Here is a 23,147-nt window from a genome sequence, read left to right as displayed (position 1 = left end):
TTAATTCATGTATGTTACATGTGCAGCAGCAGCATGTCTTACATGCTCACATCAATGTCTGTGAATGTACTGGCAGTAGCAAGTCTCAGTACTTGCTCTGCAGCAGCGTAGCAGATCTATTCCGCCAAGACTAAATACATTAACATTGTCATGTCCATTATCATGCTAATCTCAATTACCATACCAATATCCCGAGAGTTGTCTTGACAGAACCTTAGTTAGTGTGTAATGTTGCTGTTTGAGCATAAACAACACCTGCAAAGATACAATGCTCAAAGTTCAATGCAAAAGGAGATATTTTCTTTTAAGGAATTCTCTGTTTAAGGACTTCAACAAATGGCTGGTACTACAACAAGCTTCTTCCTGGGTGGGTGACATCACTAACCCTAAAATTTACATAAACCCTGCCCCCAAAATCATGCAACAAAGGGGGGTGAGGGCATGTTGGGCTGCTTTAGAGAAGAGGAAGAGTTGTTGTAATAGAGTGTTGTTGCCATACCGTCATTTTACACTGGACTGCTTCTCAAACAAAGGTCAATTCAACCCTGGATTTGCACAAAAGATTAACATGACGGCACATGCTAGTCGATGAGTTGAATCAACTCCACAGCAACTATATAAATTTATCCACTAACTGTTCACTAACTGTCTCTCCTTCAGTGTCCGACTCCGGTTTGAACAATGTAAGGCTAAACACAATTACTGAAAATTGTCATTTTGGCTGCGTGTGAAGATACTTCATCACACACAAAAACGGTGTGTTTTTGCTCTCAACCAAATAGGGACAAATTTGACAAGCTATACAATAAATGTTCTGTGGGGTATTTTGAGCTGAAACTTCACAGACACATTCTGGGGACACCAGAGACTTATATTACATCTTGTAAAAGGGGCATTATATCACCCCTTTAAGCAAAAATCAGTATTTATTGTGACCTCCTGGGTCTCAAAGAAGAAAATCTGAGAAACTTCTCATCAAATTTAGAACATTTTCTTGGACTTCCAGTCCTTTTCCATTCCATTTAGGTTTAAGAGAGCCAGGTTCCTGCTATTGCTCAAGTGTAAGGGGAGGTCACTAAATACTTGCCACTTTAGCCTATAGAAGTCATTTTTTTTCTGTTTTTTAATACTGCATACAAATTTACTGTATTTTCTGGTTATATTCTATAAAGATACTGAGAAATCACCAATGTGATTTTCAAGTGATCCTGAAGAGCTTAATTAGCTGGTTCAGGTGTGTTTAATTATGGTTGAAGCTAAACTCTACAGCACAGTGGGTCCCCAGGAGCAGAGTTGAAGACTATAAAATGTATCTGTTATCTTTTATGTCAAATACTTAATTGCAGAATTAAAGAGATTACAGTGACTTATCTAAACACCTCTGATTGGCCATTTCATTCATACACTCAACAGAAATGTTTGTGATTGGTTATAATGCTCACTGCTGCAAACGATGCATAAAAAGAAATCTTATGCAATGTGAGCAAATTTAACTGTACTGCAGCAATCTACACTTTTTATTTATTTTCACAATTTACTTTAATTGCGTCATAACAGATATATTTTTATTGTGTACAGGCATTTTTTTTGCCTTTTTTTTTTCTTGAATTTGGGAGACATTTTTGTTCATTTTGGTGCCATTTTTGCCCCAAGCCCCCCTGGAAGCCACCAAAAAAAACTGAATAAACAGAACAGACTGAAACACATGCAAGCTACAGCGACAATGGAGGCCTACCTAGACGAGAGATTGTGCGAAGAGTTTAGAAAGTTTGTACCCTCATTTGTACAACTCTAGCATGAAAGAATACAAAGATGTTTACATGGGTTGTAACTTGTGGTGAGAGATTGCTCAAACCTGCACATGCGTCGAATGCCTGTGTATGCATGAGTCAAATAAAGTATACTTTGCAAGGCTGTGCGTTCGACTGTGCGCATACACTAGCGTACGCGTAAAAAAAACTAAGTATACTTACTGCTTAAGGCAGTGAGGCAACAAGTCTGCCTAAGGCTATGTTCACACTGTCAGTCCAAATCCGATTATTTGTATATAAGAGGGGTTTGCAATAGAGATGTTGTCTTATTTACAACATGACAACATGTAGCCGCGCCGCTGGACTACTGCATCTGCTGCAGTAGTTCTTCCCTCCACCATGTGTAAAGTTTATGGCACGCCCATCTCGGGAATTTGGGTATCAAAATTATTTCCGAACTTCCCAGTGGTAAACACGACATCAGAGGGTGTTCATGTGCAATTTTTACCTAGGAAACTCATATTTACGGTAATTCCAAAAGCATGTGAAGGCAGCATAAATATCCTCCACAAGCATAACTGACATTCAGATCTGCCTCCATTTAGTTAGCATCGCCTAACTTCCTACGATCCAGTCAACTGGACCGGACAAAATCCTGTACGCCCTATATATTTTTTCTTTTATTATTAATTTTTATTTATTTTATTCTTATTTCATTTTAGAACCCAGGTTTTTGTAAGAGTATGGTTTAAGGCTGATTTATACTTCTGCGTCAAGTGTACACCATAGCTACGCCATAGGCTATGTGTAGCACTTGTGTAGCATAGCCTGACGAGCATCTCTTCAAAAATGTAACAACGCGCCAATTCTATTTGGACTGCAAGCACTGTGATTGGTCTGCTAGAACCCCTCCCTCAGGTCAAAAAAAATAAAATAAAAAAAATACTGGTGCTGAGTAAGCAGAGAAAAGTGAGAATTTTCAACTTTCATAGGAATGAAAAAACACTCTGCTCTGTTTCAGGGGACAAGCTGCAACAAAAGTCGTTGTCTATTTGCCGCTATCACTGCTGAAGCTTCTCTGACAACGGCTGAATCCCAAATGGCCCCCTAAACACTTGCGGTCTTCTTCTGAGTCCGCACTTTTGTGACGTAATGCTGCTTTGACTGCCGGGTAAACTCCTCTGCGTAGCTTGCAAACTTGCAGGCTCAGCTGAAGTGTGCATTGAGGGCACATAGCGGCCGCAAAGGGGGCGCTCACGAGCACCCTTCTGAAACCTAAAATGATGAATGGGACACCCTACGGTCTTGTGGACTTAACGGAGACACACACACGGCAGCCATTGTAAGTCCACAAGACTGAAAGTGCATAGAAGTGTGCCATTTGGGATTCAGTCAACGTACATGACAAGCTGCTTCTTCTTCGGCTTTTGGCTTGATACTCAATATGACCACATAGGCGGACACTGCCTACTAGCGGTCTGCATGTTGCACGTCAATGTGGACAACAACGCAGAAGTATAAATGAAAACAGACACATAGCCTACGCCGCAGAGGCTCCGGCATAGGTCAGACGCAGAAGTCAGCCTTTAACTCGTGTCATTACATTTGTGCAAGGCTGCCACCTATAGTATTTAATTTGTATAATATGAATTAATATTGTACTATTACATAGACTAGACCAGTGTTTCCCAACCCTGTTCTTGGAGGCAACACTACACATTTTCGAGCTCTTCCTAATCAAACACACCTGATTCAACTCATCAGCTCAGAAATATATGGGTCAGATAAGGGAGACATCCAAAATGCTGCTGATGTGCCTCCGGTTGGGAAACACTGACACATTTAACTTAGTTTATGCTTTCGGTATTCTTTGCGTATAACAAGGGGCCGGTTGCATAAGCCATTATGTTAAGACTGTCAAAAACTAGAATAATCAGTCTTACTTTTCGGTAAATTAGACCAATATGTTTTGTAACTGGGGGGTTAATAAAGGCCTTTTAAAGCGAAGCAATGTGTTTGTGTAAAAAAAAAAAAAAAAAAACGTATTTAACAAGTAAAATATCTAGCTTCCACCAGACGCCTTCCGTATTACGAAGAAAGTGTAAAACTCTCACAGTTAAAAAAAAGTTTACGCTACGTCCTACGCCTTCCCTATTCAACTTACAGAAAAAGCCTAACTGACGCAACGACAGTTAGTTTTTTTTTTTTTCGTAATTTGAATACGGAAGGCGGTCTGGCAGAAGCTAGATATTTTACTTCATAACTTGTAAATATGGATTTTTTTTTTTTTTTTACACAAATGCATCGCTTCACTTCAGAAGGCCTTTATTAACCCCCCGGAGCCTTGTGAGGTACGTTTATGATGGATGGAGGCACTTTCTTCAGCTCATACTCGTTGATCCCGCTCACTGCCATTATAAAGCTCAGATGTACCAGAATATTTATTAATATATCTCCGACTGTGTTCATCAGAAAGAAGAAAGTCATACACCTAGGATGGCTTGAGGGTGAGTAGCTTGGGGTAATTTTCATTTGAAAGTGAACTAATCCTTTAAAAAAGTTATGAACAGTCTTAAAGGGGGGAGAATAGTCTTAGCAGTTTATTCAACAGGCCCTTGTTTATAGGCTATTTTACGAAGGATGAAGAGGACGTGAGAAATAAAAGGGAATTAAGAAAACATACTTGGCGCTGGAAAAAATGCTTAAATGTCCTGGATTTTCATAAAGTTGTGCCTGTTTGAACCCTGCAGAATATTCAAATTAGAAATGGCGAGTCACACTTGAAACTTTTGAATGTTCACTGAGACATCCATTTACCCATTTTCCAAACCGCTTGTCGTCTGTAGGGTCGCTGGAATTCTGGAGCCAATCCCAGAGCCTCGGGCCGCCTGAATGTAGATGACAAGATAAAAATCTTCATCAGCGTTACTCCTGATCGCACAACCACAATTTGGAGTATTATAAGGTAAAGACTCAATTTCAGTGCCGCCGTGCAGTATTTTGTGCCCTTTATTTAAGAGTTATGTGCTTGGTCATATAACTCTGTCCTCCTTCCTTTGTATGTTCATCTCCAAGTTTAGCATAGTTTGAGCTGTTGGGATGTTGCTTAAAAGGGTTTGAGCTCCCTTCGATGGGGAAATCCTCCGCTAGGTTGCGTCACAGTGACGTCAGCGCTGCCGTCTTGAGCTCGCGCGGACAGAGACGGCCATATTTGTGGGAATAAGCGAGCGGAGCGGCCCGCGCGGTTCGTATGGTCCTGCAAATCGCCCGCGTCACTTGATTTTCATGCGCATTTAATGGTCACTCACGACGCAGAAATGCCTCACGGAATAAGCCTCTAGTTCAACCATATGATATCTTTTGGCCCCACGCAGGAGTCCTCGCTCAAAATGGAGGTGCAGAGCGTCAGCAGTGAGGTATGTCACATATGACAACATTCATTGACCAATATTGATAATCGGTGATGTTAATGACAGCTTTGTGTGTTTTTGGTGATGTGAGCGAGCGTGTCTCTGTCGCGCGGGTGCGCGCGCGCAGTGTGGAGACTTGCGTGACGACAGCATTAGCTCGAGCAGTTAGCATGAGATAATGATGCCACTCATGATCCCTGCAAAACATTAAATCAAATCATGCTCCCATCAATGACATCGTGTTTCTAAAGTGTGTAAAACACGAGCGTGTGAATGTAATGAGTTGATGATAATGACGCTTTTGTTGATCGGATTCACCTTATGAGTCATGACTAAAGCGCACGCACGCGCATACACTATAACACCACAGAGGTTCATCTGCCTTCATCTGTTAGTTACACACTGAGTGAGCTGTCAACATAAATCTCCTATCAGACAAAAGATGTGTGATATAATTTCATCTGCCGTTTATGCATCCGTCCATCTTTCTGGTTTTATGTCTGTTATTCGTTATAAACTAACTAATGTGTTGGTCTCTCTGTGTCCATATGCCTGTATATTTTTCTTAAGCTGTCTGTTGAAGATATTTTCTATACGTAAATATTAATTCTCATAAAAGGTTTGTTTTTGTGTTATTTGACCGATATTATGTGTTCCCGAAACGCAAATCAGTGTGCACTTGTGTATAGACTAAAGTTAACAGTTAAACGTAAACGTTACACAAATCAAATGTAGTCCTTGTCTCGCTAAACTGTAAGACATTGCTAGAGGTAAGTGATGTCTTGTTTGTAGCTTATTCAACTTCGTTTCATAATTGACAAATTTTTTGCAACATCTCTGTCAGGGCACGACATTAAGCCTTGTCATGTGCTTGTTTTTCGGACAAGCAAATCGGTCATTCACTTGTTCGAGTAAAAAAAGTTGCTTGTCCGGTTGCTTGTGTAAATATAATTCATTCGAAATCAATATTCTTTCCGAATATTGCAGTTTCGACATATTTAAATCTGCTTGTTTGTGATACTTACCCCAAGGGCATTTTTTTAAACCTTTTTTTTTTATAAAGGGTGTTTTTCCCCTAATCTTATTAAATGTATGATTCAACTTTCATTTTAAATTCTTAATTTTGATCAATAAATTCGATTAGAATAAGACACTATAGGGCTGTTACCAATCAAATTAAACCATTTACACTGAAAAAATTACAACTGCATTAAATAATGTTATGCGATGAAATACAAATAAGAAATGTTGGGGGAAAAATTATACTTTTAAACATGAAACTAAATCGCCAGTAAGTGGTGGCAAGAGGCCTTTATCACACTTCCACATTCGAAAAGCGTAAGCTTCAAGTAGAAGCGTAAAAAAACTTCGCTGCAGCCTTTATTATTGGCTGTGCCTATAGCACAGGATTATTGTGATTTATTTTTGTAAAATTCAGCACAGATACTTATTGTAAAGCCACCAACCTCTGTTTACAATCATTAATTGAGTATTGTAAAACAAAGAAAAAAGGCGTCATAATATTCCAACGCATATTTTGGGCATGTTAAAATGCCCAACTTTACAGCAGAAAAAAACATGTTTACAGCCTGGTACAAATTGTGGTTTTGGTCTATATAGCTAATTTTGCCCTTCATGACAACTGTGAGGGGGTTGAATTTTTTTTATAACTCATCAGTTTAAATTATATTAAGCCTTACAGTTTTGCATAATTAAGTGACACTTGAGTGACAGGTGGATTGCTGCTGCTGTCACCACTAACGTTTGTCTTCTGCCTTCACGTGACCTCAGCTCCACCCGCCTCTTTGACCATTTTATGTTATCCGGGAGTGACGCACGGTGATGCGCTGCCAAGATGGCAACAGCCAGCTTTAGGTTTCAAAAATGCTCTTCAGAAAACTACGGGTGACGTCACGGACACTACGTCCATATTTTTTTTTTACAGTCTGTGGTCTCAGTCAGCTCCCTAGTTCAGTAGTCAGGGCACTGATCAAGGAGTCAGCCACATTCATTTACACGATATACTGATTCATGACCTAGGAAGCTAGGGAGCTGATTGAGACGCAGGGAAAGTCAGTTATTTATGAATGGGTTATTGAATCTTACTTTGACTCAACTGATTCATTCAAAACGCTCAAAAACACGATTGAGTGTTGCTGTGTTCTGCTGTGATCTTTGTTTGGAACTATTTTCGCTGCTGAAATAGAACAAAAACATACAATGTTTTGTCTAAAATGTAACATTTGACTTGACATTTGATATTCAACAGTGCTTTGATCTGCCTGCATTGACACTATTCTTTTAAGAGCTGCTGTGCAGCCAAATAATGTACCAGTTATCAATGTAAAGCTGCTTTGACACAATCTACATTGTAAAAAGCGCTATATAAATAAAGGTGACTTGACTTGACTTAAGTGACTTAATATTAACTACTTGATTTTGTATGAAATCAGTGTCACATTTTCAGTTGTGATGGTATTCAGGAAGACAGCACTCTTGGTCGTGTGACGTTGCTTATCTGTATCATATGTTATAAATATAAAAACTCCACATTTTGAATCTTTACTGCAATATGTTAACTGAGTTTATTTGTGTGTGCTGTGCTCATTTGTTTTGATTTCTCCTCAAGAGGCTGCGCGAGCCTCAACAGCTTAACCTTGTTACCATCAGTTCAGTACGTTATGTTATCCTCCGGTTTCACAGACAAAGCTTAAGCTAGTCCTAGACTAAAATGCATGATTTGAGCTGTTTTAACTGAAAGTAACTTGCACTGATATATCTTAAAATATGTCAGAGCCATTGTTTTGTCTCAAGATGCACACCAGTAATGTTTTTTCTAGGGTATGTTTATAAAAGCTATTTAAATACCCTAATTGAACTAAGGCCTAATCCTAGCTTAGTCTAAGCCCTGTCAGTGAAACCAGGCCTATATAGCCTATTATTAGGGGTGGGAATCTTTTGGAATCTCACGATTCGGTTCATATCGATTCTTGGGGTAACAATTCGATTCAAAATCTATTCTTGCCCTGCCCCCATGTATAAGAAATTCTGTGCCTTCAATTGATATTAAATACAACTCACAGGTGTAATTAAACTTTAAAGTTCTGTTGAATTTTTTTTTTTTTTCAATCTCATTCTCAATCAGTTTATAATTCAGTTTATAATAGGTAAACAACTTTTGTTGAACTGTTATATTCATAATAAATTAAATTTCCTGCCTTTTAACTTTGTAGGATGTAATGCTAGTTATATTGTTTATATTTGTTCCCCAGGTAGTTTTGCTATATTACGTTTTAAGGGGCTTGTTTAGGTTTTTTGTGATATTTGGCAACCCTTCACCTGTTGCTTTAATGAAGGGTGCTTTCAGGAAGAGTGCAGAAGGGCAATAGCTAGGCAACTGTTAGTGCCAGTCAGTCGGGACTTATTTAATAAAGTAATTTAAATTATACACACCTTTTATAGCCATTATTTTACTCTAGCCCGCTGCTGTCAGTCTTTCATATTTGCCTCTTTGGCGTGAGCAGCGTGAGTGCGTCTTTTTGCATCATTAAAATATGATTATAAAATGGATAATTCCGGACCTTGATTCTGATTGGTTGAGCTGTGTTAGAAGCCGTTGTAAATTACTCTACAAACATACACCTGTGACCTCATTACATCAGTATTACTACGCCACTGTGTCTGCGTGTTGCTGCCGTTCCATGTATTGTGTAATTCATGAAAAGTAACTGTTGTTTATTATTTATAAAAAAAATTATAAATACAACATGGCTAAGACCGTTTCACCCAACGGTTCTGTGTATCACTTTACAACACCCTTAGCAACCACTCTTAGCAACGTAAACATATGTTTGTTCTCAATTGATGTTGTTCATTGAAGCTTACTGTATTATGTAGAAGAGTATTGTTAGAGAGATATCGAGTGACTGAATGTATTACCTGCATTCAGATTTAGCATTTGAACATGCTTTTTGTGTGTAAAAATTACCTGTACGTGGCAAGATCGCAAGAAAAGCTTGTAACTAAACATTATTTAAGGCTAATTTTTATGCATTAAGTTAATGATATAGTAACTGTTGTTGTCAAGTAAGCTTCATTCATAATGCTTCCTCAGTTGCAAGTGCGCTCCTCTAATCTGTCCAGCTGCTGAACTGCTCTCTCGGGTGACTTTCACCTCTTTTGACCTGACAACATCTCGTCATTAATAAATTTTTAGAAAATCGATTTTCAAAATTTATGAATCGGCAGAAATCAGAATCGCGATTCATATATCAATCGATTTCCCCCCCCCACCCCTACCTATTATTATCCACTATTGATCTCCACTCTCTCATTTTGGTGATTCCCTAGTTATTTTTTTTCAAGTTTATTTTTTTGGTATTGACTTTTTAATCAGGCTACTTGTCTGGTAAGGCAAGTAAAATTCTCTCACTTGCCCCTTCAGCGTTAATGTCGAGCCCTGTCTGTTATTGAACTGAGTTGAATAAACATTGAAATGTTGGTGAATAATGACGCTATTGTCTTCTGTAGGGGAGCTTGAACTTGTTTCTTAATTGTTGAACTTTACAAAGTTATTGAACTGAACTAAATCAACACTGAACTGAACTGATCTGAATAATGACACTTTATTGTTTTACTGTACTTATGGAACTGCTTTACAGCAGAATTTGAAGTTTGCAACATTGATTCTGTTATTTTCCTGTTTATTTCCATAAAACTGCTTTGAAACGATCTGTATTTTATAAAGTGCTAATGAAATAAATAGGGATGCATGATATATTGACCACCATATTGGTATTGGCCCAATATGTTCATTTTTAATGTTATCATTATAATGTCTTTAATCATGCAGCAAACAATATTGAAGTTTGAAAACCACTATAGGCTACAGCAATCGAGCCGTCAGCACAGGAGTGCGCGCGGCGTACCTTCAGTTGAGGATGCCGTCTTCAGACAACGGCTCTAAAATTCTTATGGAGCTCCTTGGATTCAATCCACTTTATTGTCTTCATTTGAAATAAAATGACATTACATAATAAACTGTATATAGGCTATATTATTGAATTATTTATTCATTAAATTATAATTTTGAGCTAAGCATCATGTTTGTGGTTTTTATTTATGTATTTTTTTCTGTCATGTAAGCTACAATAGATTCTGACAATTAAAACAAAAATCAGGCTCGTGAATTTATGACATCAGTTACTACATTATTTGTTCAGAAACGGAAGTAATTTAAAATATTATTTGTGTAGCCTATTGTAGACTTTTTTCAGTATATAAAAGGCTACAGCAAAAGTACAGCCTACTTCCAGTAGACTATTTTACGAAGCTGTCAACACTGGAATCTCAGACGGCATGCAGTCAGTTGACGATCACCCCATTCATATATAAAACTAGACCTATATGTTATTAAATTGTATTTATAAAATTACCATTGTACAAAACTTGTTTCCTGTTTGTGTTTTTCCTGTTTTATTTGTTGCACCATTTCTGAAAATTAAATTATCTACACTAGTAGTAGGGCTGCACGATTTGGAGAAAAATTTGGAGATTTTTTTTTGGAGAAAAATTTTGGAGATTTTTCTGGTTAAAATTGCGATTTTATAAAACAAATAATTAAATTAAAAAAAATATAAACAATACCAGGCTTGTTTTGCTTGTTTGTAGGGCTGCACAATTTGGCCCGAAATTTTGTGCTAATGTATTATTTTGACTAATTATTTTTATTATTATTATTATTATTATTATTATCATTATTGCTAAATAAAATATTAAACCAAATAAGAAATATTACTGTTGTAATAACTTTCATTATTAAAGTATTTAGCATTAGTATTTAATTATAAACATAACTATAATAATTAGAAAATAATATTTAAAACTTGTATGACAGAATGTGGGGTTAACTGTTAACATGCAAGCAGTATGTCTATAAATCATTAGAAAGGTCTAAGGATTTATTATCAAATATTATATTATTATGATAAAAATATGTCTCAATTTCTTTATTTTTGTCAGGAGGTATGCAAAATCAAAAATTGAGTCCATGTATTTAATATGAACTATGTGCCTCTTATGCATCCACTGTGGAAAAAAAAACCCTGTACACTTATGTACGCTGGAGAAAAACATTGATTATATGTTCCCCTCAAAGTTCTTTAGAGAGAGGAATTATTTTTCCTATTTTTACCGTGAATAGGATTGAGTGAGCTTTACTTGGCGCTAAACATGTCTGTTTCATACTGGACGCCTGAGGGCGCCCTTGAGCAGATACTCCAAACATATGCAATAACAAACGCTGTTCCAGGAAATCCCCAATGGGCATCATGCTATCGCTGTGACTGAATAAAAAGAAGGTAGAAACGCTTTGATTGATTAAACATGAATAAAATAAACAGACGACTACAACAATAGATGGTGTATATGTTTTCTTCAAGCCTTCTCGGGTATTTCAGTAATAAAGTATATTTATAATCTAATGCTAATCAAAATGCTATTTCAAACACTCAACTGACATTATGAAGTGAGTTTGGAGTAAAAACACATTAAATATTGTCTTTTGTTAGAAAATAAGTTCATAAAGGCTTCTCATGTTTGGAAAGTTTGTATATTTGACGTGTGTTGCTTTTTGTAATGCAGTGCTCTCAGATGGAGCGTCATTTACTACTGATCACACAGCAGCTCTTCACTAACACGCTGTGTACATATTTATATAATTAAAAATCGCAGCCTTTGCAATGTCATAATCGCACTAAGCCAAATCACGATTTCGATTCGATAACGATTAATCGTGCAGCCCTAACTAGTAGTATACATAATTGATATCAATTCATATTCAGAAACTGGTGCCGCTATTTATTTATTTTTTCAACATGATCTCTGTGTAGTAACACCATCACGTGATCAAAATCGGCTAGTGAGTAGCTCGCAGCTCGTGCTGCACTGACATTGGTCCAAACTGATAAACGGTCCACGGAGTAGCGCAGTTTCATTCCGCTTTTATTACGTTTACTTTTTTTTTTTTTTTTCATTAAAACCAAAGGTGTTCATCAGTGAACGTATATCAAGAGCATGCATTTTCTTCTGTGATTTCACCACAACGAATAGCGAGGATCCTCAACATGGTTAAGGCTTAAGCGTTTGAAGAGCTCGTCTGTAGCCAAGTTTCCATCCAGTTTTTGCTGTTTTGTTATTGACAAAGAAAATATGTGCAAAAAAATATTTGCGGCTGTCTCCGGTATGTTTCCATCCAGTTGGTCTTTTACTGATAAAATGGTGTGCGTAATGACGCAATCCCTAAAAAAAAAAAAAAAAAAAAAAAAAAAAAAAAAAATGCATTGTCGCATAAGTTTTGTTATATCGCTAAAAAAAAAATCTGCCCTTGAGACTTTTCCCATACATAATTTTGCGTATATCGCAAATTTGTATCTTTTGCATCCCAAATATTTGTAAAATGTACAGAGTAATGAGACAAGTACTGCGTATTTTCACATATAATGTTATTTAATGGGAAATATAAGAAGATGACAGCAAAGTGTAACAGCTCGTCTAACAGGACTTAACTGCCTTTATTTGACGAAGCACAGGTTTGGACACAGAGTAGCCCATTTGTCCTGTATGCAAAAAAATTTGGGTCCATAAAACGGTACAGTGAAATATTTAGACTTTGCTTACTGCAACAGTCTTTAACACCTTGAACATGCAGTCAAGCCAGTCATGGTTTGACGTGTCCAAGAACGCAATCAAAGCGAAATATCATTCAAAGCAAAAAAGTTATTCTTTCTGTTTCTAGAGTTCAACAACATCAAACCCATAATTTTTTTTCCCCCAGAGACTGTTGGAACTGTGTACTAAAACATTTTGTGTATTTAACCTTTTTTTTTTTTTTTTTTTTTTTTTTTAATAAGTGTTCTGCAGTAGCTTAACTGAGGCTTATTCTCACATAACATTTCTAAAATTCGAATATTTTCGATTCCCAACCTTAGTCCTCTACATGGCACACTGTGATAAATGGTGAACACTAAAGGTTTGTGGGTTCAACTCCCATGATAATAATAGAGGATGTTGTGGAGTGTCTCCTCATCAGTTTAGCAATGCTTGTTAGAATAATCAACTAATTGGGGAAAAAAAAAAAAAAAAAACTCATAGCGTTAGTAGCAGCCATAGTTTGATGTGAATGAAAGATTACTGTCACATGCTGCTGTTTTGTGAAACCCATAATGTGATATTTATGTTTTTAATTTTAGGTTAATGGGCATCAGATCATGGATGAGCCAATGGAGGAGGAGTCCTACACACACTGTGTGAGTAATGCTGCCGCTTGGCCTGTGAACCTCCCAGCACCGTTCCACGTTCCAACGATGTGGGATTTAATTACCCTTACAAAGCAGGATGACTGATGGGTGATATTAAATGATATCAGAATTAATTTAATTTAATTTAATTTAAAAACGGCTCAACAATGAGTGCCCGATGGCCCGGGGCTAGCGAGAAAGATGATGATTGTTTGTTATAAAATTGTGATATGAAATTTTGGGAAAGGTGCTCAGGACAGTTGACGGAATTATCATCACTGGCTTGATTGGTGTTGGTGCCACGAAAGTTTATCATTTGCATGTTTTAAAGTTTTGCAAATTTAAACATTGATTTTTTTTTTTTTTTTTTCTTACAAAGTTCATTTCTTTTTTCAAAGTGATTCATTTGAAATTTTCAGTTGTTATGGTTATGTTCAGTTGTTATTGCAGCAATGGTGCATGTGTTATTTGTTATCTTTAAGATGAATTTTAAGATGAATTGTAAGATATCAAATACAGTGGTCCGAAAAAGCATTTGGAAACTTAAGCCACATTTAAAAATTTATTTGCAGTCTTTAACAACATAACAATCCATGTCAGTTTTTGAATGATACACCAAATAAAATTCATAGTAATCAATATCGTGCAGCATCATGCACTTGAAGTAAATAATCTAGATTTGTTTGCGTTTGAAAAACTATACTTTGTGAGGCTTCAGGACACTTGTCATGATGTCTACAATTGTGTATGTTTGTGTGTGCAGGATGAGGGGGCTTATAAAGAGATCCCCATCACTCATCATGTGAAGGAAGGCTGTGAGAAGGCCGATCCCAGCCAGTTTGAGCTGCTGAAGGTTTTGGGACAAGGCTCCTTTGGGAAGGTCTCTGATTCTTTTACTTTGTCTTAATAGTAGGGCTGCAGCGGTACTCTAAATTCATGGTTTGGTAGAATTTTGGTACAACAAGGAGAACAAAGAATCTGTATTGAAATGATTTATTTTGTAAGCTCAATGGCTATGATGTGCTCATTTGCGCATGACTTGACTATGCATGTGATCCCTCTGACTAAACTATTTGACATAAGCACTAAAATAACTGTAATAAAATAAGACATTAGTAGTGTAGATTTCTGTTTCATTATGGCTGAGAGTGCTAGCATATGAACGAAGCTCTTCTGAACATGACAAACTGTTTGAATAAAAAAAGTAAATAAAAGTATTATTTTCAGGTACAAGTCTTATTGTTGAAGTTTCAAATATTTTTGTCAACAACAAAACTCAGGTTTTATTTTCAATAAGGAAAAATCAATTGTCAGGTATACAGTTTAACACTTAAGAAGTTCCACTGGATGTTATTCTGTTATTTTGTTAGCACTTCAGTTAAGTGCTTTTTCTGTTTGAATGAAAGTCAAGGCTGGGCAACTCTGGCCCTTAAAGTCCACTGTCCTGCAGAATTCAACTCCAACGTTAATCAATCACACCTGCCTGGGATTTTCTAGTAATCCTCAAGACCTTGATTAACTGGTTCTGGTATGTTTAATCAGGATTGGAGCTGTCCTGTGGAGTTGCCCCACCCCTGTTCTAAGCATTTCTGCTTTAGATGGACAGGTGGAGGAATAGTCGTGCCTTTTGTGCACTTTGCCTGAGAAGTGCTATTTGTGTCACATGCAAAATCTCCCCATCAGATGCTCTGACAGATATATCGTGCTGAGTGCTGACAGATACCTGCGCTGTTTAATACTAATGCGTTTGTGGAGTTTTCCTCAGTGTGTAACTTACATTTCACAGGTGTATTCTCCTAGGGCTGCACGATTATGACAAAAATCATAATTGTCGATTATTCCCTTGAAATTGTAATTGCGATTATTAATTACGATTATCAAAATTTACATTGAATGATGCTTTATACCATTGTTTGAAGCAATAATCATGTTTTGCTTGGCCTGCTCAAAGTCGCACTGGATTTTATCTTTAGCGTAAGGTTGAGAAGTCTGTCTATCACTCTTTTCCATGTTTGTAGAGTTAGTTTGTGGAGTAAATCTATAGGCTGTGGCGTTGTCACGATACTGGAATTTCTAACTTCGAAATTCGAAACTTCGAAGCACAAGGAAGCTTGATTTCAAATGGTAAATTGAATTTAAAAAAGGACAAGTAAACAGTAATAAAATAAGAACAAATGAACAAATTACTAACAATAGCACAAATAAATACAATAGAATAAAGATAGAAATTAAATAGACTGCTTTCTTTTTTCAGTTAGGTCTAACAGTAGTAATCAGATAAGAAACTGAATAAAGAAACAAAGTAATGAAATGTAAAATTACATTGGATAATCTTCATTGTAAAAATGAAATACAGATTAATCAATTAAAGTTACAGAAGTTAATCAGTCAAGAGCAGTGATTTTCTCTTTGTCTTTTGTTGTTTTATTAACATTAACAACATAGAGAGCGGCACGTTTATTCGGCTACTGTCCCTTTAAGACATGACGAACGCACAGGCACAATCTTCCTGAACTGTTTTACGTTAATACTCACCAAGATGGGCATTGTGACATTGTGTATTTGACCATTAATAAGCCGTAAAAGAGAGCTTATTTTGGTACTTGTATGTCAAAGGCACCTTTATTATGCGTCTGCACTTCGTGTGAGCGCAAAATCTGCGGGAATGAACAGAATTATGCGCAGTCCCGCGCCAAAATTCAGACCCGGTCACACTAACACTATTAAACTGGAGAGCATGAGACGATTGAATGAGAGGAGGCGCGTGCGTCTCAACCCGCTGTCAGAGAGGAGAGCAAGAACACGCAGCTGGTATTGGTGTATCAATACTGCAGGAAGGAGTATTGGTATCGTTTCAGATATTTCAGTGTCGATACATATCGAAATATCAATATTTTTGACAACACTAGGCTGTGTACACCGCTTTTTAAAAATGGCGGGTGCTGGTGTTTCGCGTGCGTTCGACATATCAGCGTACACCTACGTCACTGGTAGCTCTGTGCTTTTGTGCTGGTTAGACCTTTTATACTCTAAAGTAGTCCTGATTCGCCTTTCGCAACGTAACATGCTCTAAACATACCTCTTAAACACGCAGAATAATGTAAGTGGATATTTTTTCTTGTAATCGCACCTTTGAACGATTACGAAATCGTGGCATCTGTAATCGTAATTGCGATTAGAAATTCGATTAACTGTGCAGCCCTATATTCTCTCTGTAAATTTTAGAAGGTCATGGAAATATTTCCATTTTGCTGTCAGGAGTGGATGAGCCTTATGCAAGCGAGTTACGCTAAACTTCACAGTTCGGTGAACGAGCATAGCCGTTCTGACTAAAATATACATTTTGCTAAAATATTTGTTGTCAAACAATAAATGTGAAATATGTAGAATTTTAAACCTACAAGTAAGAGTATTTTTGTGATAGCAGTAACTGTTAAAGGGTTAGTTCACCCAAAAATGAAAATTCTGTCATTTATTACTCACGCTCATGCCGTTCCAGACCCGTAAGACCTTCGTTAATCTTCGGAACGCAAATTGAGATATTTTTGTTTAAATCCGATGGCTCCGTGAGGCCTACATAGGGAGCAGTGACATTTCCTCTTTCAAGATCCATAAAGGTACTAAAAACATATTTAAATCAGTTTATGTGAGTACAGTGGTTCAATATTAATATTATAAAGCGTCAAGAATATTTTTGGTGCGCCAAAAAAAAGCAAAATAACGAATTATTTAGTGATGGACGATTTCAAAACACTGCTTCAGGAAGCTTCGGAGCATAATGAATCAGCGTGTCGAATCCGCAGTTCGGAGCGCCAAAGTCACGTGATTTCAGCAGTTTGGCGGTTTGACACGCGATCCGAATCATGATTCGACACGTTGATTCATTACGCTCCGAATCTTCCTGAAGCAGTGTTTTGAAATCGGCCATCACTAAATAAGTTGTTATTTTGGGGTTTTTTTGGCGCACCAAAAATATTCTCGTCGCTTTATAATATTAATATTGAACCACTGTACTCACATGAACTGATTTAAATATGTTTTTAGTACCTTTATGGATCTTGAGAGAGGAAATGTCATTGCTCCCTATGTAGGCCTCACGGAGCCATCGGATTTAAACAAAAATATCTTAATTTGTGTTCCGAAGATCAGCAAAGGTCTTACGGGTGTAAAACGGCACGAGGGTGAGTAATTAATGGCAGAATTTTCATTTTTGGGTGAACTAACCCTTTAAGTGACTATTGTAATAGGGAAATCAAAATAGCCTAATAGGCTATAACTAGTCTGTGCTTTTGTTTTTATTTATTTTTATTTTTAGTTTAGTGAATTTATCTTCTGCTTTTAAAAAAACATTTTTATTTTTAGATTGAAATGTTACAGTGTGACAATGTAATGTGCACATATATAGCATAGACTACATGGTTACATTCACTATTCACTTGTTTTCATAGCCTTCAGTATGAACATTGCTTGTAGGACAACATTGGGCAGGATATGAAATAAGATTTTTTTTTTTTTTTAAATAAATAAAACATTTTTTTTTTTCTAAATCCATATAGAAAAATTTAGCAAATACTGAAATATATACTGTATGTCGTCATTCAGCCAAAAAATACAGAGAGATGATTTTTTTTGGCCAACTCGCCCAGCCCTAAGTTCACCCAAAAATGAAAATTTTATCATTAATTACTCCCCTTCAAGTCATTCCAAACCCACTTCATTTAGTATATGTGGACCCATGAATATGCAAATGAGCCCCACCTCCACTCAATCACAAGAGCTCAGAATACCTGATCCACTTTGTCAAATTTACTGTAGTAAATGGTGCAAGTAGTAAAATGCAAGTGGAAATAGTGGTTTAATTCAGTCATGAACCAGAAACTGATTCAGAAGTGGAAGAATGAATTATACAGGCTCGTCTACAAGTCGATGTATCAGAATGCATTTTATCGCTCCCTACAACGTTGGACACATAATGGTAACTGATATGATTAGCCTTTGGCTTGACTATGTTATCAAACAGCTAATAATGTGTTGCTAATGTTACACAAACCATGTTCCCATTCACCATCTCAGAGTCAGACAGCTGCCTTCTAAAAATCGGTATCCTTAGAAATGCTTTGAACCACTTAGAACAAACACTTAGAACAGAAAGGCATATAGGCATATAGTTTATCATGACATTGTAATAAACATCATGTACGTAGTTCACCGGCTATATTGCAAAATGTACCCGATTTTTCATATAAACTGAAAAATATTCCAGGATAACCTGGCTTCTTTTTAGACCCCCCCCTGCTTCTCAGCATAGTGCTAAAGCCCACCCCCCCGCACATTGACGGGATTGGTTGCAACATATTTGTGAAAACAAGGGCGATTTCAGACCGCGTCTTTCACGGCAGTTTTAAGGAGAAAATACTCAGCAATGGTGCTGACTTATGAATTTGCACATGGTTTGTCTTAAAGCATATTAAAATCACCACATAGACATATAAACAACATTAACATTTTTTGTAAAACTCACTGACGCTATTCTCTCACTCCTGGACCATCAAAGCATAGAAGGAAATCATACTGTAGAAAAGGGGTCAAAAAATTACTTGCAGCTACATCTTTACATATGGCTTTATGTACAGGAAAGACCATGAATAATGCCTTTTAATATCAGATATAGTTTATCTTTTTTGTTATTTATAATGTTTAGCACATTATTAATAATATAAAAGTCTGCACATTTTCAGAAGAAACAGTTTGTTTTCCTCATATTACTTTGCAATGTGTGAAATGTAAAACCAGTCTGTACTCATGCTACTCTTGATACATTTACACTTATTTCTACATTTATTGAAAACAAGCAATAAATACCACAAACCACAAAAATGCAATGCTGTGTAAGTACAAAATGGTAAAATTAACCAAATTAATCAAAACTACATCAATTCAAAAGATTGTAGCTGATCTACTATGCTTCACTAATTCAAAAATAAAAATAATGTTAATAAGGAAGGAAAAGTTTTAGAGTGCTGTGAAAACAGACCACTTTATTCCTGGTGTAATCAGTGGGTAATCAAATTAATTAATCAGGTGGCTATCAAATGTGTGTAATCATTCATCTGGATGAGTTGGTCTCAGTTATTAATATGCAAGTAAACAAAACAAACTTAAACAATGCACTAAACATGCTGAGAGAAGGAAATGGGAATACTACATTTCCGTTCACATTCTCTCTCCATCAGAGATATTTATAATGGATTTCAGTCAGGCTTTTCAAGAAAAAAAATAATTTGGAACGAACACACACACACACACACACACACATATATATATATATATATATATATATATATATATAGCCAAAAGTATTGGGACACCCCTCCAAATCATTGAATTCAGGTGTTCCAATCACTTCCATGGCCACAGGTGTATAAAATCAAGCACCTAGGCATGCAGACTGCTTCTACAAACATTTGTGAAAGAATGGGTCACTCTCAGGAGCTCAGTGAATTCAAGTGTGGTATCGTGATAGGTTGCCACCTGTGCAATAAGTCAATTCGTGAAATTTCCTCACTACTAAATATTCCACGGTCAACTGTTAGTGGTATCATAACAAAGTGGAAGCAATTGGGAACAACAGCAACTCAGCCAGGAAGTGGTAGGCCACGTAAAATCACAGAGCGGGGTCAGCGCATGCTGAGGTGCACAGTGCGCAGAAGTCGCCAACTTCAGTAGCTAGAGTCAGTAGCTACAGACCTCCAAACTTCGTGTGGCCTTCAGATTAGCTCAAGAACAGTGAGTAGAGAGCTTCATGGAATGGGTTTCCATGGCCGAGCAGCTGCATCCAAGCCTTACATAACCAAGTGCAATGCAAAGCGTCAGATGCAGTGGTGTAAAGCACGCCGCCACTGGACTCTAGAGCAGTGCAGTTGTGTTCTCTGGAGTGACGAATCACACTTCTCTGTCTGGCAATCCGATGGACGAGTCTGGGTTTGGCAGTTGCCAGGAGAATGGTACTTGCCTGACTGCACTGTGCCAAGTGCAAAGTTCGGTGGAGGGGGGATTATGGTGTGGGGTTGTTTTTCAGGGGTTGGGCTTGGCCCCTTAGTTCCAGTGAAAGGAACACTTAATGCTTCAGCATACCAAGGCATTTTGGACAATTTCAAACTCCCGACTTTGTGGGAACAGTTTGGGGATGGCCCCTTCCTGTTCCAACATGACTGCGCACCAGTGCACAAAGCAAGGTCCATAAAGACACGGATGAGCGAGTTTGGTGTGGAGGAACTTGACTGGCCTGCACAGAGTCCTGACCTCAACCCGATGGAACACCTTTGGGATGAATTAGAGCGGAGACTGTGAGCCAGGCCTTCTCGCCAACATCACTGCCTGACCTCACAAATGCGCTTCTAGAAGAATGGTCAAAAATTCCCATAAACACACTCCTAAACCTTGTGAAAAGCCTTCCCAGAAGAGTTGAGGCTGTTATAGCTGCAAAGGGTGGGCCAACTCCATATTAAACCCTATGGATTAAGAATGGGATGTCATTAAAGTGTGTGTGTGTGTGTGTATATAATATAATATAATATATATATATATATATATAATACACACCGATCAGCCATAACATTATGACCACTGACAGGTGAAGTGAATAACACTGATTATCTCTTTATCACATTGTGGGGTGTTCCCGGTCTGCAGTAGTCAGTATCTATCAAAAGTGGTCCAAGCAAGGAACAGTGGTGAACTGGCGACAGGGTCATGGGTGGCCAAGGCTCATTGATGCACGTGGGGAGCAAAGGCTGGCCCATGTGGTCCGATCCAATAGACTGTAGCTTAAATTGCTCAAGAAGTTGATGCTGGTTCTGATAGAAAGGTGTCAGAATACACAGTGCATCACAGTTTGTTGCGTATGGGGTTGCATAGATGCAGACCAGTCAGGGTGCCCATGCTGACCCCTGTCCACCACTGAAAGCGCCAACAGTGGGCACGTGAGCATCAGAACTGGACCACGAAGCAATGGAAGAAGGTGGCCTGGTCTGATGAATCACATTTTCTTTTACATCACGTGGATGGCCGGGTGCGTGTGCATCACTTACCTGGGGAACACATGGCACCAGGATGCACTACAGGAAGAAGGCAAGCTGGCGGAGGCAGTGTGATGCTTTGGGCAATGTTCTGCTGGGAAACCTTGGGTTCTGCCATCCATGTGGATGTTACTTTGACACATACCACCTACCTAAGCATTGTTGCAGACCATGTACACCCTTTCATGGAAACTGTAGTCCCTGGTGGCTGTGGCCTCTTTCAGCAGGATAATGCACCCTGCCACAAAGCGCAAATGGTTCAGGAATGGTTTGAGGAGCACAACGAGTTTGAGGTGTTGACTTGGCCTCCAAATTCCCAGATCTCATTCCAGTCGAGCATCTGTGGGATGTACTGAACAAACAAGTCTGAACCATGGAGGCCCCACCTCGCAACTTACAGGACTTAAAGGATCTGCTGCTAACATCTTGGTGCCAGATACCACAGCACACCTTCAGGTGTCTAGTGGAGTCCATGCCTCGACGGGTCAGGGCTAATATTAGGAAGGTGGTCATAATGTTATGCTTGGTGTATATGTATGGTGTGTGTATATACAGTATATATGTGTGTGTGTATGTGTATGTGTGTATGTGTATATATATATATATATATATATATATATATATATATATATATATATATATATATAGTGTAGTATTTCTAGTAATTATACCCCCCCCCCCCCCACAAGAGGAATATTTATATATATATATATATATATATATTTCTGTGTGTGTGTGTGTACTTTATGTATGTATGAATGTATGTTTGGAACAACCCTTCCGCATGGCTGCCCTGACTGTTCTCTCTGTGGGGTGCCCTGCACTTTTACTCCATAATCATTTTGGTCTATAAATAACTGATAAAACAGAGATTTGTGCATTACTATTTATTTGAAAATGCATTATATAAATTCTTTCCAGTGTATGCACCAGACCAGAGATTTAAATGTGTTGCAGCATCACTTTCTTAAATTATAACATTGTAAGATTTTCTTTCTTCAGTGGAACACTAAAAAAATGTCCCAGTGTGCTGCTGTCCGATGTTGTTTTGGACCCCTTTGACTTTTGTTCATTTTATCAATATATTCATATTATATTTCCAATATAATAAATATTCTACAGTATAATCCCCCTTTTTATTTTAGTGTGAAAACATGAATTTTTCCATTTTGTGAACAATCAAGTTCTGTTATCATTTATGGTGATATTAGGGAATTTGTATATCTACCTTCTTGTGTCTGTGTAAACTGGAAGGTGATCTGTGAACTCTCCTGACCTCAGGTGTTTTTGGTGCGGAAGTTAATGGGTCCGGATGCCGGTCAGCTTTATGCAATGAAGGTGCTCAAAAAGGCATCTTTAAAAGGTCAGTGATTGTCTTTATTTGTGTGAGTTACACATTTCTGTGATATACTCATGTTTATTCATCATTTGAATGTGTATGTTTGAATGTGTTGCAGTGAGGGACAGAGTTCGCACTAAGATGGAAAGAGATATTTTGGTGGAGGTCAATCATCCTTTCATTGTGAAGTTGCACTATGGTAAGGCTCAGATTATTTGCATTAGACAGACCCTCTGAGTAATAGTTGTTGGGTTGTTTGCTCAACTCCCAAC

The 23,147-nt window shown here is 37.6% G+C and overlaps 1 protein-coding gene across 1 annotated transcript in view; it reads left to right on the top strand.

The window, feature by feature from the left end:
* The first annotated feature begins 4,903 nt into the window (after positions 1 to 4,903).
* rps6kal (ribosomal protein S6 kinase a, like) overlaps positions 4,904 to 23,147 on the top strand; it is a 34,206-nt gene continuing 15,962 nt past the window's right edge. The window contains exons 1-5 of the mRNA XM_051860351.1: positions 4,904 to 5,167; positions 13,411 to 13,467; positions 14,222 to 14,338; positions 22,818 to 22,899; positions 22,994 to 23,074. Of these exons, the coding sequence (XP_051716311.1) occupies positions 5,102 to 5,167; positions 13,411 to 13,467; positions 14,222 to 14,338; positions 22,818 to 22,899; positions 22,994 to 23,074 (403 nt within the window). The 5' untranslated portion in view covers positions 4,904 to 5,101. The remainder of the gene's footprint in view (positions 5,168 to 13,410; positions 13,468 to 14,221; positions 14,339 to 22,817; positions 22,900 to 22,993; positions 23,075 to 23,147) is intronic.

The sequence above is a fragment of the Ctenopharyngodon idella genome, chromosome 14 (genome assembly GCF_019924925.1).
Source record: "Ctenopharyngodon idella isolate HZGC_01 chromosome 14, HZGC01, whole genome shotgun sequence".
Classification (NCBI taxonomy): Eukaryota; Metazoa; Chordata; class Actinopteri; order Cypriniformes; family Xenocyprididae; genus Ctenopharyngodon; species Ctenopharyngodon idella.
This window is presented reverse-complemented; position numbering and strand designations above follow the sequence as displayed.